The 16,826-nt window shown below is 52.5% G+C and overlaps 1 protein-coding gene across 1 annotated transcript; it reads left to right on the top strand.

Annotated features, from left to right (window-relative positions):
• The first annotated feature begins 10,450 nt into the window (after window positions 1-10,450).
• On the top strand, window positions 10,451-14,524 carry BHLHE41 (basic helix-loop-helix family member e41). Its single transcript, XM_071422545.1, has 5 exons — window positions 10,451-10,683; window positions 10,941-11,004; window positions 11,287-11,394; window positions 11,615-11,726; window positions 11,851-14,524. The coding sequence occupies exons 1-5, from the start codon at window positions 10,622-10,624 to the stop codon at window positions 12,858-12,860; spliced, it is 1,356 nt and encodes a 451-aa protein (XP_071278646.1). The 5' UTR covers window positions 10,451-10,621; the 3' UTR covers window positions 12,861-14,524.
• The last annotated feature ends 2,302 nt before the right edge of the window (window positions 14,525-16,826 follow it).

Below are 16,826 nucleotides of genomic sequence, written 5' to 3'. Positions count from 1 at the left end.
GGCATGAAGATACAGATCTCAAATTTGCCTGATTGCTGGTGCCAGTGGGGATCTCAAACTGCCAGTGTGGACTTTGCCACACTGAGCTGCATACAAGTGTTTTGAGGGGACTCTTGCAGTGGTCAACCCCAGAAAGGAGGTTAAAAAAACCCAGCTGTTGAGGGTAGTGCTCCTGGGAGAGGATGGACTGGCCTCACAGAAGATGGAGACATAAAGGAGACACACTGTCCTGCTGTAGGCACTTGCCAGCACCCAGCTGTTGTCCCCCTTCTGCAGAGCTTCAAGAAACTCCTCTAAATGGTTTTGGCTACACCAAGAAAAAGTGTTTAAAATGAAAAGTATAACAGGAATGATAACGCTAATCTGCAAAATGGGAAGGCAATAAAAAACTCTAAGCTTTCTTGTCTCCCTCAGGTTTGTGGGGCTGAGGAATCACAGGATTATAGAATGGCCTGGGTTGGAAGGGACCTTAAAAATCATCTACTTCCAATCTCCTTGCCATGGATGGGTATGAAGGAGGATGTGGTCATGGTCCTGCTTGCTTGACTCTGCCCAGCTGAGCTCCCACACCTCAAGTCAGCTCCAAGGGCAGGTGCAGGTATTTGTACCTCACTGTGCCTCTGATCTTCAGGAAAAAAACTGCTCTGGTCTAGGTCTTATTGCCTTGCTAAAGACTTCACACACTGGGGGTTTTAAAGAGTGGTTTGTACCATACAGGAAATCCCACAAGTGAGACCTCCTTGCAAAGGCCCGGACGCTGTGCCAAGATCCGTGGGCTGAATTTTGGCCACAGCTGTTTTAGAAAAGTCACAGAGTAAAGTTCAAAGAAAATACTGAAATGTCTGCATGGCTTCTTCTCCTAGCAGCAGAGCAGATTTGTAGGGACCTGCCTGCCCTGCTCTGAGTGGGAGGGTGGGGTGAGCATCACCCACTGCTTTGCATGGCTTGGCTGTCACACCTCACCCACTCACTTCCATGAATCCTGCACCCCTTCAGCCTATGGCTTCCTCCTCACACCTTGGAAGGACAGCAAAAGAAGCAAAGGGCAATAAAACAGAACACTGACCTTTGCATAACACAGACCTTTTCTAACTTTGACATAAATTCATGAGCTTTAATGGGCACATGCTGAAGCCTTGGGTTTGGTGATTGAATGCCTTTCTCTTTGCCAAGGCCACCAGCAGGCATGACACGTTTGTACTTGGGGTCTGGGATGCAAAGGTGATTTGGATCCCCATGGCTGTGGGGTGTGTGGGGATGAAGGAACAGCAACCTCAGCAATGCCTGGCTGTGGACAGGGGTCCCTGGTGGTCCTGCAGGGGTGCACAGGCTGCACACCACCTTCTGCCCAGGGGCCAACACTAAAGCCAAGCCATGGAGGCAGCGGGTGCCAGCACATCCCCCAGGTGGGCCGTGTGGGTGGCACTGTCCCCATCCTGTGGCGCACCCCAGGCTCTTTTCCCAGCACCCTGCATCCCTCCCCACCAGGGTGAGTGTCCCTGCTGCTCCTGAGATGAAAGCACTATGCCTGGGGAAGACCCAGGGTGACTGCCACCCTCGCTGTCACTGCCATCAACGTGGGAGATCGGGACCCAGCGTGGCCTGGGTGGGCAGGGGCTCATTGTCAGGATGTGCCTCGGGCAGGCGCCTGTGCCCAGCCCAGCTTTCTGACCGCACAAAGAAAACATTTGCCCAGACACAGCCCGGCCCCTTGCCACGTTGAAAGCCTGGCTGCTGGCAGCTGGAAGGGGTCATGCAATGCCTCCCCAGCAGGACACAGAGCAGAGGACTGGAGACAAGCTAAACGAGCCTGGGTTTTAGAGCCTTCCTGAAATCTGCCCTCATAGAAGGCAGCTGTCTGGAAACCTGCTCACTGCGGGGAGGAGAGTCTCCCTGTGAAGAAGGGAGGCTTGCCAGGCCTGCCACTGCTGCTGCTCGCACACAGGCAATGCTCCCACCCCGGCTCAGCAGCCTGGTAAAACACCGGGGAGGTGAATAACACCACGGGAAGTGACCCTGCAAGCAGGATTTCCAAGAGCTTCAGAGCCCCACGCACCATGGGATAGCTCCCTGTGGCACTGCACACTCCAGGGAGCACGGCCAGCACAGGGGACCGTGCTGCCATCTGCTCTGGGAGCAAAGGGCATACTGGAGAGAGCGGGGAATTCAGGCACAATGGCTGAGGGGGTATTTCCCAGCTGGTACAAGGTCCAGAGGTATCCTGGATACATCCTGACAAGCTAGGATGGGTCTAAGGGCTGACTTATCCTTCCCACTGGGACAGTGGGTTTTAGAGATCATCACACATGCCTGTCCCTTCTCCTGAGTGTCTGTGCTGAGCTCTGTGCTGTCCTGCTTGTGCTCTGGGGCTGGGCTGCAGTTGGGGCCTATGCCTATGGAATATTTAGGCTTTCCAGTCCAGTGCTGTTTATACAATGCAGAGGACTTCTCCTTGCTTGCACATTCCAGGTACATCTGGGGTGGTGGCTGAAACAGACAGGTGCCAACAGATCCCCTGGTTTCTCCTCCTGTCCTTCTAGCTAAGAAGCTCAGCCCTTCCCAGGCAGAACCCAGGAGAACTCATACATAGCAGTTGGGCTCTTTGCTCCAAGTAGCATCTGTACCCAAAAACACATACTGGGCTTCTCCTCTGACTTCTCTCACATCTTCTTAGCACTCACCTGTCTGCAGCCAAGTGTCTGGAATGGGGTGATTTCTGTTTCATAGAGGAGGGAGACTGTCCCACCTGTCCTGCACACTTGGCTTTAGAAGGACTTGGCTTCCCTGCCACGTCTGACCTCTCAGCCTCCTCCTTTATTCTGAAGGAGCTCAAAATGACAAGGCTCTAATAAACCCACCATTCTGTGAATGAGGGAATATAATTTAAGAAGTGATGACTGACACATTCTTATTTACTGTAATTACACAGTGTGCTTCAGGAAGGTATTTTCCTATCGCTAATCCAAAACATTTATACTCCCCTTTCTCACAGTTTTCTGCTCCTTCATTTCCATCTAGGCAGCCACTCCCAGATGCCCTGCAGTGTCCCTGCAAATCTCTGCCCCTTTGGAACTAGCAGGGAGGAAGGGGATCTGTGCTTCAACTTCTCCAGCCTCAGCTTTCCACAGCTACATTGGCAGCGAAGGAAGGACAGAGGAAGAGTGAAATCCTGAAGTTTTGTTTGCCCAGTTTGTTGTTTTCCTCCTACATTTTCTAATGGGTCTTGTGAGAGCCTGGGACCACACTGTAGTGTGTAACCACCATAAATATCCAGGTCAGTACCATATGGCCTTATACAGCAAGTTCAATAGTGTTGCTCTAGGTTTATCCTTTTAAAGACTTTGACACTAAGATGGTAAAATATCCCACATTTCCACTTGATAAAAAAAAAAAAAGGAACATGTGCTTCTATGCATGACCCAAAACTCTTTCTTCTTCTCCCAGAAGTCCATAAAAAGGCATGCAGAAGGCCTTAGGTTTTCATCAAAATGGTGAGGAAGTGCTTTGCTTCTCCTGGAGCCTCCCAAAGGACTGGAATATGCTCGGTATTACTTCAGGCAGTTCTGAGGAGCAAGCCACTTGACTGGAAGAGTCTGCAAAAAAAAAATATCACACCAACCCTTTAGGCTGTGGTCACATGGAACTGTTTTAGGGATCCCAAGCACCCCACAGATCTGCTAAAAAGCTCTGGTTTCAGAGTTTCTCCCTCGAGCTTTGTGCAATCCTCCCGTACCTCCTAGGACTTGGAGGGAGAGGATGTCTTTCACTTGGACATCTGGCACTGGTGTCCTAACAGACAAGCTCCAGGGCATTTTGTGAAATAGTCTGCAGCCTTTAGAATCTGCTCCAGACAGAAACCCAAGGACACCAGGCAATGCAGCCCATTAATGGGATGAGTCTGTCAGATACTGTTTCGTGGGGTGTCTCTGTGTTTCTGTGGGACTGTTATTTGCATTAGGGGCATTTATCTCCTGCATGCATTCTCTACATACATCCTGATTCTTAACCAATGTAGGACTTTTTCCCTTAGCTTAGCTAAGGCTTGTTGGAAACACAGCGTGGCTTAAAACATTTGCCAGCTTTTAAAATAATAATCTCAGAACTTCCTGCTCCAGACACCACCTAACAATGTGCTCTATAGGTTGTTTCCATGCACTAGAACTTATGTGTCTTATTTGACCTTTCACTCCAGACTTTTCCACCATGACCAGAATGCTTTTCCCTTAGTATCCATCACTCCATTGTGCTCCAAAAGTATGTAATTGTGCTCTAGGACAGTGGAGTTTCCCAGCTCATTTTCTAGTTGTATCCTACTGGGATTCTTCCTGTGATGAACCTTCAGGAGCCCACATTTCTCCTCTGGCACTTCCCTTCCTTGGTTCTCCTGAGTGAACTGGAAGTATTTGCACATCCACAAGTGGTTTGAGAGGAAACTAGCATCTCCCTCTCTGCATTCATCCCTCTGAAGAATCAGCTTGCTGTGACACTGTTGCACTGCATCCCAAAGGTTCTGCCTGGATTCCCCATCCTGGCTACTCCACTTACGACCAGAGGTGTAGTGAATTGTGCAGTTGCAAAATTGCCATTTTCCTAAAGACTTGGCCAAATTGCATTTGGGAATCCCACAGAATGAGCTAGTGCAGGGATTTATGGCCTACACCCCTGTACAAATCAGTACACTGATTACACTGTTCCTCCTGTGCAAATACCAGCAGAGCTCATCAGTAAATTTAACCACTGGCAAGAATTGCACAGATGGAAACTGCTAAATCTCATTCTGCTGGCCACTGAAACGCTCTCCCTCTGTCACTGTGCCCAAGCAAGGTTTTGCAATGTTAGCACATCTACAAACAGCACATCTCCTTCTGTAACAGGAGCAGAGTCCTGTGGACCTGCAGCTCTGGGCAGTCTCACTTTTGCTTTTTTTAGTGGAAATTCCCCATCACCAGTTGGTGCAGCAGGCTGAAGTCACCTGCTCTTGGAACAACTCCCTTTTCTTTGGGACCAGTTAGAGAGTGTCAGCCTTGAACTTATCACAGGCCACGTTGTCCACGCACCTACCACTTGTTCAAAGGTCTCTGCATGTACCCATAAATAGCCTAAGCACAACAGACCTCTTGGAAGGTTGAGGCCATCCAAGGCCTCCTGTTGGCATGGTGTGCCCTACCTTCCCCACCAGCCTCTCTAGTGCAGCTGGGGCTTTACATAAGCCCCCAGCCATCACTAAACTGCCAGGCTGGGCTTTGCTGAGAAAACAGTTTTCTATTATTGCTTTTTCTTTGTCTTTTCTGCCTGTTGATATACACATTTCAGATTTCTTGTGACTGACCAAACTGAACCCATCATCCAAGGGGCCTTCATGCTCAGACAGAGCTTCTTTCCAGGGACTTCAGAGGGGGAATTTAAGGGGAAGGTTGTTTTACTTGCTCCTGGTTGATGTTCCTGGAAGGCATCCAGCAGACAGATGGAGGTCCTTTCTGTAACACATACCCAAGGTCTGACTGACCTGTTGGGGAAGAGTCTCTGAAGGTCCCAGGACTCCAGGCAGGCTTCAGACTCTCCCATCAGTCAGGGCTTGCAGTGACCTCAATGTGGAGTCACCTTTATTTTTTACTGTCCCTGAAGGAAGGACAGGTTCTCAGCTACCTGCCAACAGGGAGCTTCACTGGAAACACACCTTAAAAGGGAATTTCTGATTGGAATAACTGATGGAATAAGGCACAGTTCCTGGTGTTTATCAGGACATCACCATGCCTTACTTATTGCTCCAGTGCCTTGTTTCTGACTTCCCCAGGTTTGGGAAGTGTCTACATTCTCCTGTCACCACTATCCACTACAAGCTGATTAGCTCGGTCACTGTTAGCCCACAGGCTGGTTTGGGAGACTGGCCCATCTCTGGCATCACCCATTTCACATGGCCTAAGATGGGCCAAAGTATACCAGAGTGTGACCATTATCCCCCTGGTAAGCTTTTTGCACCAGTCCTCCACAAAAACGTGGTCCTGACTCTGTCCCCCAGCTGGATCTCCCCCCCATTTCCTCATTTTGCAACTCTGCAAAGGGCTCGATGCACGTTGTGTCTTCTCTTGGCCTACCACCTTCCCACACTCAGGCTATTTTATTTCTGCTTCTGAGCTCAGCTCTGTTTTTGCATGGCCCCTGTCTCTCTTACTTTACATATGCTGGGTGTGTGTGGTACTCTCTGAGGTGGAAGTTCTCTTTTCTTGTCCCCTCGATAGCTACAGTGCTGTGCTGACAGGACTGACCACTTTCTCACCACTGCCTGCTAACTGGCTCAGTGCTCTGCTGCAGCCCATCATTTAAAAACTTGGCACATTCCTCAGCCTCTTAGGGCATCTTTGGCTTCCCATTAAACACAGAGGTATCATTTCTGGCTCAGGAAGTCTCTGCCCTGCAGGCCACCAGGACCTGGGAGACTGGCATAGGAAGCTTGCATTGTGTTCATGTTTGTCTGCTCCTCCCAAAGCATCTCCTCCTGGACTCCAGGACCTTTTGTGGGACCCAGCTCAGATTTTTATGTGCTTACCTTTCCCTTTTTCCCTGATCTCAATCTGGTCATCCCCTCACTGAAAAATCTATTATTAGGTCAATGTCCAATTTCCCCTGGTTGAATACCTTGTTATCCAACCAAAATAATCCTTCAGCTGAATTCTCTTTGTCCCCCACTTTGTGGCACACAGCTGACAAGCTTTGTCTAATTTGATGGTTGATTCTAGTCATACAGCCAGACTAGATAATTTAATCTCTTTTCCTGAAGGCAAGTGCTCACTGACATAAGAGCTGACCCCATCAAATTGGCTCCTAGGCCTCCCATTTCAGAACCATTCCCTCATGCCGTGGTTCTGGATGGAACTGAACAAGGTGCATTTTCCTCAAACACCATGGCTTTAGCACTGATTCAGCTGGGACAAATAGTCTGATTCCTTTCTCCTGGAGACTGGAAAGCTGGTGGATGATGGTGGTAGACTGTGTGATGGCCAGCTTCTGTGCAGCAGGAGGCTGTTTTTTCCTGCAGCAACCTGCAAACCTTTTATATCTTTTTCTCACTGATTTTCTCCATTTCTTAACTCTTTGCTATAGTTCATCTCAGCTTATAAATTGACCAAAGCTTTTGTTGTGCCTCTTATTTTCTGGAAAAACATTATTTTGCATGATACTTACGCTGCTGCTCACCTCTTTGATCCATCCTGCCTTTTTAAACTGGGAATCTTCCAGAAGAATTTAGCACTCTTTCTGGACACTGGAGTCTTTTATCCTTGTCTCCAGGTGACCTCTTATAAAACTCTTAGAAGTTTCCAGATGTTGCTTGAACTCCTTTTGCAAAGTCTCCAGCTGTCTCGGCTCATGTTTTGAGTCTTTGGTAATTTTCAATTTCCGTTCCCACTTGGTTCCAGAGGAATCCCAGAATTAGGACTTCTCCTAGAAGCTGAGTCTCACCCTCAACATTCTTTCCATAATTTGAAGATCTGCAGGTTGTTCCAGTGAGGATGAAGCTGGCAAAGAAATGCTCCAGAAATGTTCCAGGTGTTCCACAAGGAGGTTGCTCCAGAAATGCTCACTGCACCCCCTCCCTGCTCCCCACCCTGTGTGTTAGTTACAGAAACCATGCAAAGCCCTGCTGTCCTGCCCATGGGAGCAATCACCTGCAGGGAACTGTCTCTTCTTTCAGAGTTCAACCTCCTTTTTTGTCAGCACTCCCCCAAAAGGTCTCCAGTTCAGGGTGCTTTAGTTCAGGGTTAAGCTCCTTTTACTTGGCCTGTTTTCTTGATACTTTTTCAAGGACCACTCCAGTGAGGAGTAGGGATATTTCATGCTGAAGCTGCCTGTTTCTCTCCACTGACTAACAAGAGAGCCTGCAGCTCTTCCTTAGATGTCCAGCATGGATGACTGACATGGGGCAACCAATATGTCCTTGATGAGCAACTTTCCCCTGCAGTCTGTGGTCCTCCTTCCCGAGGGAACTGCTCTGCAGTCCAGGCTTACCCAAGGTAATGTCCCAGGGGGGATTTAGGTAGGATATTAGGAAAAAGTTCTTCCCCCAGATGGTGGTTGAGCATTGGAGCAGGCTCTCCAGGGAAGTGACCACAGCTTCAAGACTCACAGAGCTCAAGAAGCATTTGGACAATGCTTTCAGGCACTTGGTAGGATTGTCCTGTGCAGAGTCTGGAGCTGGACTCCAGCATCCTTGTGGGTCCCTTCCAACTCAGAATATTCTATGACTCTGTGAACATTTGTGTAATATTCTATGACAACTGTGTAACCATTTGCTTTCCGCAGCAGCAGCAGATTCTCCCACCCACCTCTGTAGCAGTCCACGAGCCTTTCCTTCTGACCCCCCACCTCTATAACCCATATGCACGTGGCACAAAGGTATGCTATTTTTTTTTGTCCCCGGTTTAGCTTCGGACAGTGTGGAAATGCCATCAATTTAACAGGGAGAGAGCTGTACAAGCCCGCAGTGCCGCTTGCTGCTTGCCAAGCAGGAGCCTCAAACACCTCATCAGAGCCTTCGCTGCTCCTAAAACCTCATTCGCACTTTACAGACGAGCAGTGCGGTTCGGCAGCCCCCCCTCCCCCCGCACACAAAAATCACGAGTTACCCTTATGGCCAGAATACCTGCAAAGCACGATCTTTAGACAGGAATGATGTGAGGTTCCCGTCTCTATTTTGGCAGAGGGAGTGTTTGGTATTTATTGGGGTAATTCCCCCGCCTCCCCCAGCAGCCCGGATTCTGTGGGAGCCCGGGTTTGGAGGTCACGCACCTCCAGGAGCCGGAGCCCGCGGAAGGGAGGGAGCAGAACTAAACCAAGTGAAAAGCAAGCGGTCAGCGCTGGTGGCGGGGATAAACAGATCGCTATGGATCGCCTCAGCTGACACTTCCCGCCGGGAATACCGGAGAGAAAGCCGCCAGCCCGGCGCTGAGAGGGGGTGGTGGTGCCGGGGGTGTCCGCTCCCCCCGCCCCGCACGTGGGGCCGGGGCCGCTGCGCTCCCCGCACACGCCGCGCTCCCCGCACGTTGCAGGGCACACATGCGGCGCCGGCTGCAGGCACGGCGCACACGCGGGGACACGCGGGGACACGCCGGCCGGGACACGCACTCGCGGGGACACGCACGCACGCACAGACAGCGCCTTGGCCGGGGCACGGGAAAGAAGAGCATCCCCTTCCCTCGGGCACCCCGTCCTTCCGCGGGCAGGAGGGTCCTGGCGGGCTGCCCGGCGAGGGGCGAGGGGCGGGGGGCGCGGGGCTGCCCGGGGCCGGAGGGGCACGGCCCGCGGTAGCCCGTGCCGGGGGTGCCCGGTGCCGCCCGGTGCCGCCGCCTGCTAGCGGGGGACGGCGGGGCAGGGCCGCCCGGTGCAGCCCGGCGGCAGTGATGTGGCAGCAGGTCGGGTCACGTTGCCGGCCCTGTGCTCGTACCAGTGTGAGACGGGATTAGGGAGGCGGCTGTCGGTGCCGCCGCCGCCGGCGGGGAGCGGGGGCTGCGCGGGCGCGCCCGGCGCGCAGGGACGCGGGCGGGGGGGCGGGGGGGATCCCGCCCCGCCCCGTCCCGGGGCTGCTGCGGCCGGTCACGCTGCACCGGTGCAAATCCTCTGGCAATGTCACCCCCTGAGCCCCGCGGGGATGAGGGCTGCCCGAGGGCAGCGCCAACAGCAGTGTGTTTACATTAGAGATAGACATATTTTTATATGTATGTGCCTCTATACGTGAGTCCATCTGTATAGAAGGAGCGCTTCTGCCGCGGTCTGGCGTTGCAGGCAGATCCGGCTCCCGTCCAAAGGTCGGGAGGGAGAGCTGCCGGGAGCAGCGGCGGCCGGGCGGGAGCACCGGGGGACGAGAGCTGCGGCACGGCGGCGCCGGGCCAGGGAGCGCTCCGCGCAGTAACACGCGAGTGCGTGCGCCCGTTCGTGCCCCCGCATCCTATAGAAATCTATAGAAAATGTACGGCGAACGTGACCCCCTAACCGCACCCCCCAAGAGAGGGTCTCGATTATTACCCCCTTCATCCCGTGGGCACGTTTTCCACTGGCGGGTCTCCTCCCCTGATGCAAATAAAAAAAAATACAATAATAAAAGTAAAATAATTTCATAAGTATTCAAATTAGAGAAATCATAAAAATAATAAAACCACAGTGAGAGTGGCAATCATCACGGCGGTAACGCTGACGATGACAGCGGCGGCAGCAGTAACACGGGGGGAAGCCGCTGTCTCGCAGGGCGGCCCCGGGCGGGCGGCGGGACCCCCCCCGTCCCCTCCCCGGTCCCGCCCCCGCCCGCGCCGCACGTGAGCCGGGTGCGGGGCTGGCTGGCGGCGCGCGTGCCCCGCGGGCAGGCGCGGCGGCGGCGGCGGCGGCGGCGGCGGCGGCGGGAGCTGCGGGCGTGTGCGCGGGGAGCGCAGCGAAGGCGGGCGGGGGGGAGCGGCAGCGGCGGCGGAGGCACTTGGAGGGGGGGGACGAACCGCCGCACACTTTTGGCCACTGCACGGGAGAGGGGGGACGGAGGCTGCATGTGCGCAGCGTCGCTCGCGGATCTCCCGAGACTGATCTCAGCATCCCGCAGGCTCAGTCAAAAGCAGCGACGAAACATCAGCCGCTGCCAGACATGGATGAAGGAATCTCCCGCTTGCCGGAGAGGCAGCTACTGGAGCATAGGGATTTTATAGGGTAAGGCGCCGGGGCACTATCTCCGTCTCGTATCTCTACGGCGTTTCGTCTTCTTGAGAAAGTGCTGCGAAGCGCTGGAAGCGGCGCCGGCTCCCCGGCGGGGCGCGGGGCTCGCCGCCTCCCTCCGCTGGCGGACCCGGGCGAGCCCTTGCCCGGCGCTTCGGGCAGAGCGCTCGGGGCCCGTGTGCCCACTCGAGGAGGTGCTAGGCAAGCTATCGCTGCACTTGCCGATGCTGGATGTTTGTGTTTTTCTCCAGGCTGGACTACCCTGCCCTGTATATGTGCAAACCCAAAAGAGGCGTGAAGAGGGACGAGAGCAAGGTAAGGATAAGTTTCTGGGGCTCTCTTCTCGCTTAACTGCTTAATTTGGGCTCGCTGAATTTTGCAGAGTAGCTTCGCTCCCAAGAGCATCCCCGGGGGGCTGCGCATACAACTTGCCCCCCGAATCACAAGTGGGTTTACGAGAGAGCTGGCGCGGCGGGGAGAGCGGTGCCTTGACGATAATTTGCGCGGCATGTGGTCCGCATGACATTTGTTTTGGTTTTGATCGGCGTTCCGAGGGACTCTGCCTAACGCTTGGCTTTTCCGGGTTTTGCTAATTAGGAAACGTACAAACTGCCACATAGACTGATAGAAAAGAAGAGGCGAGACAGGATTAACGAATGCATTGCCCAGCTGAAGGATTTACTGCCCGAGCATCTGAAACTAACGGTAAGGTGCCCAGGAGCGTATATGCCCGTGCGGATGCAGGCGCCGGCAGCCTGCCCGCTGCGCATCCCCGGGACGCCGGGCTGCCTGACTGCTGCCCGCCCGCCGTCCTGGCCCTAATGCCTCGGGGGCCGGTCTCACCCAAGTTAACGGAGGCCGCATTTGGCGGTAGCCAAAACGTGCCGGGAGGTAGCCAAGCCGCCCCCTACCCTTGCCTTTGCAGACGCTGGGACACCTGGAGAAAGCGGTGGTGCTGGAACTGACTTTGAAGCACTTGAAAGCACTAACAGCCTTAACAGAGCAGCAGCACCAGAAGATAATTGCTTTGCAGAATGGTAAGCGGGGTCCGGGGGGCAGCGCCGCTGGGGCGCACCGGGGGCGGGCAGGGGGAGGCGCGGAGCGGGGCGCTCCATGCCGGAGCCGCGGGTCAACGCTGTTCCCGCTCGGTCTCCCCCGCAGGGGAGCGGTCCATGAAGTCTCCGGTGCAGGCCGACCTGGACGCCTTCCACTCGGGCTTTCAGACGTGCGCGAAGGAAGTGCTGCAATACCTCTCCCGCTTCGAGAGCTGGACCCCCCGCGAGCAGCGATGCGCGCAGCTCCTCGGCCACCTGCACTCCATCTCGTCGCAGTTCCTCCCCGGCCCTCAGCTCCTCTCCCCGCCGCCGGGCCCCCTCAGCAAGGGATCCTCCTCCTCTTCCTCCCCGCCCGCCCCCCCCTGCGCGCCGGGCCACAAGCCGGAGGGCCAGGCTAACTGCGTGCCCGTCATCCAGCGGACTCACGCCGCCGAGCTCAGCGCCGAGACCGACACGGACACGGACAGCGGCTACGGCGGGGAGGGCGAGGCGCGCCCCGAGCGCGGCCCCGCGGCGGCGGCCGGCGGAGCGCTGCCCGCCCTGGCCATCAAGCAGGAGCCGTCGGGGGACGAGGTGCCCCCCGCGCCCAAGCGGCTGAAGCTGGACCGCGGCGGGAGCCCCATGCCCGGCCCGCCGGGGCTGGCGGCGCGGGGAGCCGAGGCGGCGGCGGCGGCGGCGGCGGCGGCCGCGCTGGTCAGACCCGACGCCGCCCTGCTGGGTTCGCTGATGGCCCTGGGGGCGGGCGGCGGCGGGGCCCCCTTCGGACAGCCGGCGGCGGCCCCTTTCTGCCTGCCCTTCTACTTCATCTCCCCCTCGGCCGCCGCTGCCTACATGCAGCCCTTCCTGGATAAAAGCAGCCTGGAGAAGTATCTCTACCCCGCCGCCCCCATCCCGCTTCTCTACCCGGGCATCCCGGCCCAGGCGGCCGCCGCCGCGGCAGCCGCCGCCGCCTCCTTTCCCTGCCTCTCCTCCGTGCTCGGCCCCGAGAAGGCGGCGGCGGCCGCCACCGGGCTGCCCCCGACGCCCCACCTCCCGCACCCCTTCGCTGCCGCCGCCGAGCCCGGCGAGGAGCCCGAGCCCGCAGCCGCCGAGGAGCCCGGCGCCGAGGGCCCGTGAGACGGCCCGGGGGCTCCCCGCCGCCGCTGCCCTTCCCTCGGACTGAGGGGCCGTCGGGCCCGCACTTGCGCCCCCGGGTTCCTACGGAGGGCAGGGGTCGCCGGGGCCGGTGATCGCCGGGAGCTGGCGGCCGCGGGGTGCCGGGCCCGGCCCGGGGGAGTCCCGCTGCCGGGGCGGCAGGTCCCGGAGCGGCCCCCGCAGAGGACCGTCGAGGATAAAATTTGCTACTCAGTATTTTTTTAATGTTTGGCTTTATAAATGCATAAATAAGGAAGACAAAACAAAAAAAAAAAAAAAAGAAGAAGAAGGAAGAAAACATAGTAAGGATACTTTTTTTTTTCCTCTATAAATAGAGTAATTAAATGTGGCACCTTATTTGGAATGGGTTTATACATTGTGTCCCTAAGTCCCACTTGGGAACTTGCACTTGTTGTCCGGGAGACCTGGATGGGTTCAGGGTGAGGGCGGGGAACGAGGCGAGGGAGGAAGGGCAGAGCCCAGCACCTGTGCTAGCACTTTATGGAGAACCGGAGTGTGGAGGATGCACCCTGAGCCCAAACCTGCAGTGCCTTGAGCACCCGGGGATGCCGCTGGCTCCAGCAAGTTTTGGGTGTGCAAGGAAAGGAGGGTCAGACCCATTACATAACCTTGTGTTTATTTCATTATTTTTTTGGCTAAGGTATACAGGTGTGGCAAGTGCATTTGTTCTCACCCCATCTTTATTTAATTCAGTATGTTCCCGAGAGATTTTTTTCCCCCAAACCTTGCTGTATAAAATGAATGTTACTGCACTGAACTACAAAAAGAAACCCCCTTCTCTTCCCCCAAGAAAACACAGAGCAGCTTGTCAGCCTGAACTCATTTTATCCTAAATTCCGAGTGACACAAACTGGAGGCCGTAGGTAAACACCTCGCTGTGCAACCAGAAACGATTAACCCAGTTGGGGTAAGTTTCCCATATGGGTTTTTCCCTCATCCCATGCTCAAATACTGCGTTTTCCCTTTCTGGAGACAAACCAGACGCCAGATAATCACACAGATAAAGCTTTTATAATAAGGCTTAAACCAAGACCTTGCCTAGATATTTTTAGTTTGTTGCCAAGGTAGCACTGTGAGAAATCTCACTTGAATGTTATGTAAGAGGTGAGACACCACAGCCTGGCGAGGAGTGTGTGCGTGTCCGGGGTCCGTCAGTCCGTTTGGTGCATCTGCTGCTGCTGTTGCTACTGTTTGCCTCAAACGCTGTGTTTAAACAACGTTACAAAAAAAAAAAAATCTTACTAGCCTACAGAGTGGCTGTATGTAAATAGTTGTTAATACATCCAATTAATGATGTCTGACATGCTATTTTTGTAGGGAGAAAAATATGTGTTAATGATATTTTGAGTTAAATATCTTTTGGGAGGATTTGCTGAAAAAGTTGCACTTTTGTTACAACGCTTATGCTTGATACAAGCTTATGCTGTCTTAAATTATTAAAAAAAAATAAATCCTGTCTGCAAGAAACCAGCTGTTTTAGAACAGTTTAGTATGTGATATATTAGAAATCAATCTTTATATTCAGTATTTTCCAGCACTCCATGAATTCTATTATCTAAATATTTCCACACTATTTTGTGATTTAAAAAATTCTTAATAAGGAATAAAAACTTTAATACACAAAATGGGGCTGTCTACTAATTAAAAATGCAATGATAATACATAATAATTGGTGCATTGAGCTTCAAACTGTATGATTGTGTGTCTGATGATGATTTAATTCACATTTTTAATCTGGGTTTGAATTTGCTGGGTTCCCTTTAACTCTCTCTGGCAAACTCTGGTTTAATATGTGCACATTTCACAAAGCAAAGTGTGGAACACACGGGTTTCTTCCTGACATCTACTTTTTCCCCCTCTTCTTTTTGCAAAATACTAATCTTTAAAATTAACACTTGTCAGCCCTGGCGCTGCATGGGAGCTCCCTTCGCTCACAAGGAACAAACTTTATGATTTGCCTGACAATCTAATGACGTATCACAATCTCTGCAGGAATGAATGATGGGTGTCCCAGCTTGGAAATACTCTACAAAAACCACATATTTTGTGCTGAGGGGGAGAGGTAGAGGAAGAGGAGGAATAGAGTGGTGGAAGCAGGTTGATCATTCCTAGCATGGAAATGCAGCACCCTAAAGGCTTCAACAGATTGAATAGCAGAGCTGCAGATCACCTTTGCTTCCAAAAATTCTGGCAGGGAAATAAAATTAAAGGAACACCTCAAACAGTAGCCAGTGTTTATGTAAGAGAGAGATGAAGGGAACGTTCCGTGCTCCCTCTGCTGGTTCTCCAGTACCGGTGACTACAGTGACAAGGAATGAAGTTGGAATGGAATAAAAAGTTCCTAAGATTCGTGTTAATTCCACCAATCCCTTAAAACACAGGGCGAATTATAAATTGGATGAAAAATAAGCACTTCTTTTAACTTACTCGAGTAGGATTACTAAGAAAGGCGTCTTCACATGGAAGCTGTAGTAAATTTAATTCCAATTAGAGATACATGTGGGCTATCTACAAATACCAATGGACACATAGACATGTTTTTTTCCATAAATAATGGACCAAAGGCTGCCACAGTGCACCACTCTTCCTGCCAAAGTAAATTACTAGGTAGGGAAATGGGAAAAATCTGTGTCTGCCTCCATCTGTCTTTGGACCTGGTTCTGCTCCCTGTGTTTTCACAGGAATGAAAGTGAGCTGGGCTCAACCCTTCCCCTCGGTAACTTTGACCTGCATACTTGAACAGCTTAACACTTGTTACGCCAGCATTTAGGCCGGGATGAAGGTGCTCATGAATCCTCCTGCCAGCTGGGCAATCGGCCTGACTGAGCACAGGGCCTTTCCTGCCAGATCACGGTCCCAACACAAGGGGTGGAGCCAGAGCACGTCATAAAACCCTGTGCCCCTCGTGAGGAGTGCAGCTTAAACCCGAGCATCGGCAAGGCTTTAGGTCTCCTTCAAATTTTCTTCCTTTGGGAATATGAATCCATTTAGGTTTCACTGGGCTATAAACCCAGATCCTTAGAGGGCTTTATCAATTTCAGTATTTACCATGTACAGTAACAGGAAGGCTTGTTTTTATTAGCCCCTGGATCAAATGTGCCAAATGACTTCATGCCAAGTTGCAGCATCAGTGAAATCTATTACATTTTATGACATAAAACATAAAGACAAACTATGCGTTTTCTGATAATCTCAATGCCTAACAAAAGCAAACATGGGGGAAAATGGTTTGTAATTGAGGCTGATAACCCACTGCTGATGGAGGCAAAAGGCCCATGACAGGAGGGACCCTAGTGTCAGCCTTAATTATTAAATTCCAGGCTTCCTCAGATCCCTTTGGAGTCTAAATCAATTTGTATGTCTTGAATTTTCTTGAGTTTAAAAACAATCACAGAAACACTGGACAAGAGCTTCCCATCTTTAAATACACATACCCTTATAGAAGCACTGAGAGTGCAGGACTGGGTGCTACATTTACTGTTTACACTTGAATCCATATTCTGTTGTCCCATAAACTACAAGATAAGTGATGCAAGCTTGATTTCTTAAGCAATAAACGTTGAAACCAGATTTTATAATCCAGTATATCATAGTGGCATGACAGGCTCCATTAGAATGTGTTAAATCAAGATGGTGATGATTGTTAAGCCAATGGAAGGCAGTATAATGTACCTCCAACTAAAGAACAAGGAATTTTTATGTTTGGAAGTGTTACAGCTACAGATCTTGACTATCAGCCCTGTTTGAGAAAGGCCTGACCTACCATTTAAGCCATGTGAGCCCTTTTCTGGAGCACAATGGGCCTTGGAGTAGGTCCCGAGTTTGTGTTTTGGGCCTTGTTTGTTTAATTTTCACTTTAGTCAGGGCACACTGAATGTCTGACATCCAGCAAGCCTGGGGACTGCGTGCAAGGTGTGTTATAGCACC

This window comes from Agelaius tricolor, unplaced genomic scaffold (genome assembly GCF_023055355.1).
Source record: "Agelaius tricolor isolate 1412-34295 unplaced genomic scaffold, bAgeTri1.0.p SCAF_3, whole genome shotgun sequence".
Taxonomy (NCBI): domain Eukaryota; kingdom Metazoa; phylum Chordata; class Aves; order Passeriformes; family Icteridae; genus Agelaius; species Agelaius tricolor.
The sequence above is the reverse complement of the archived record's forward strand: the minus strand, read 5'-3'. Positions and strand labels throughout refer to the sequence as shown.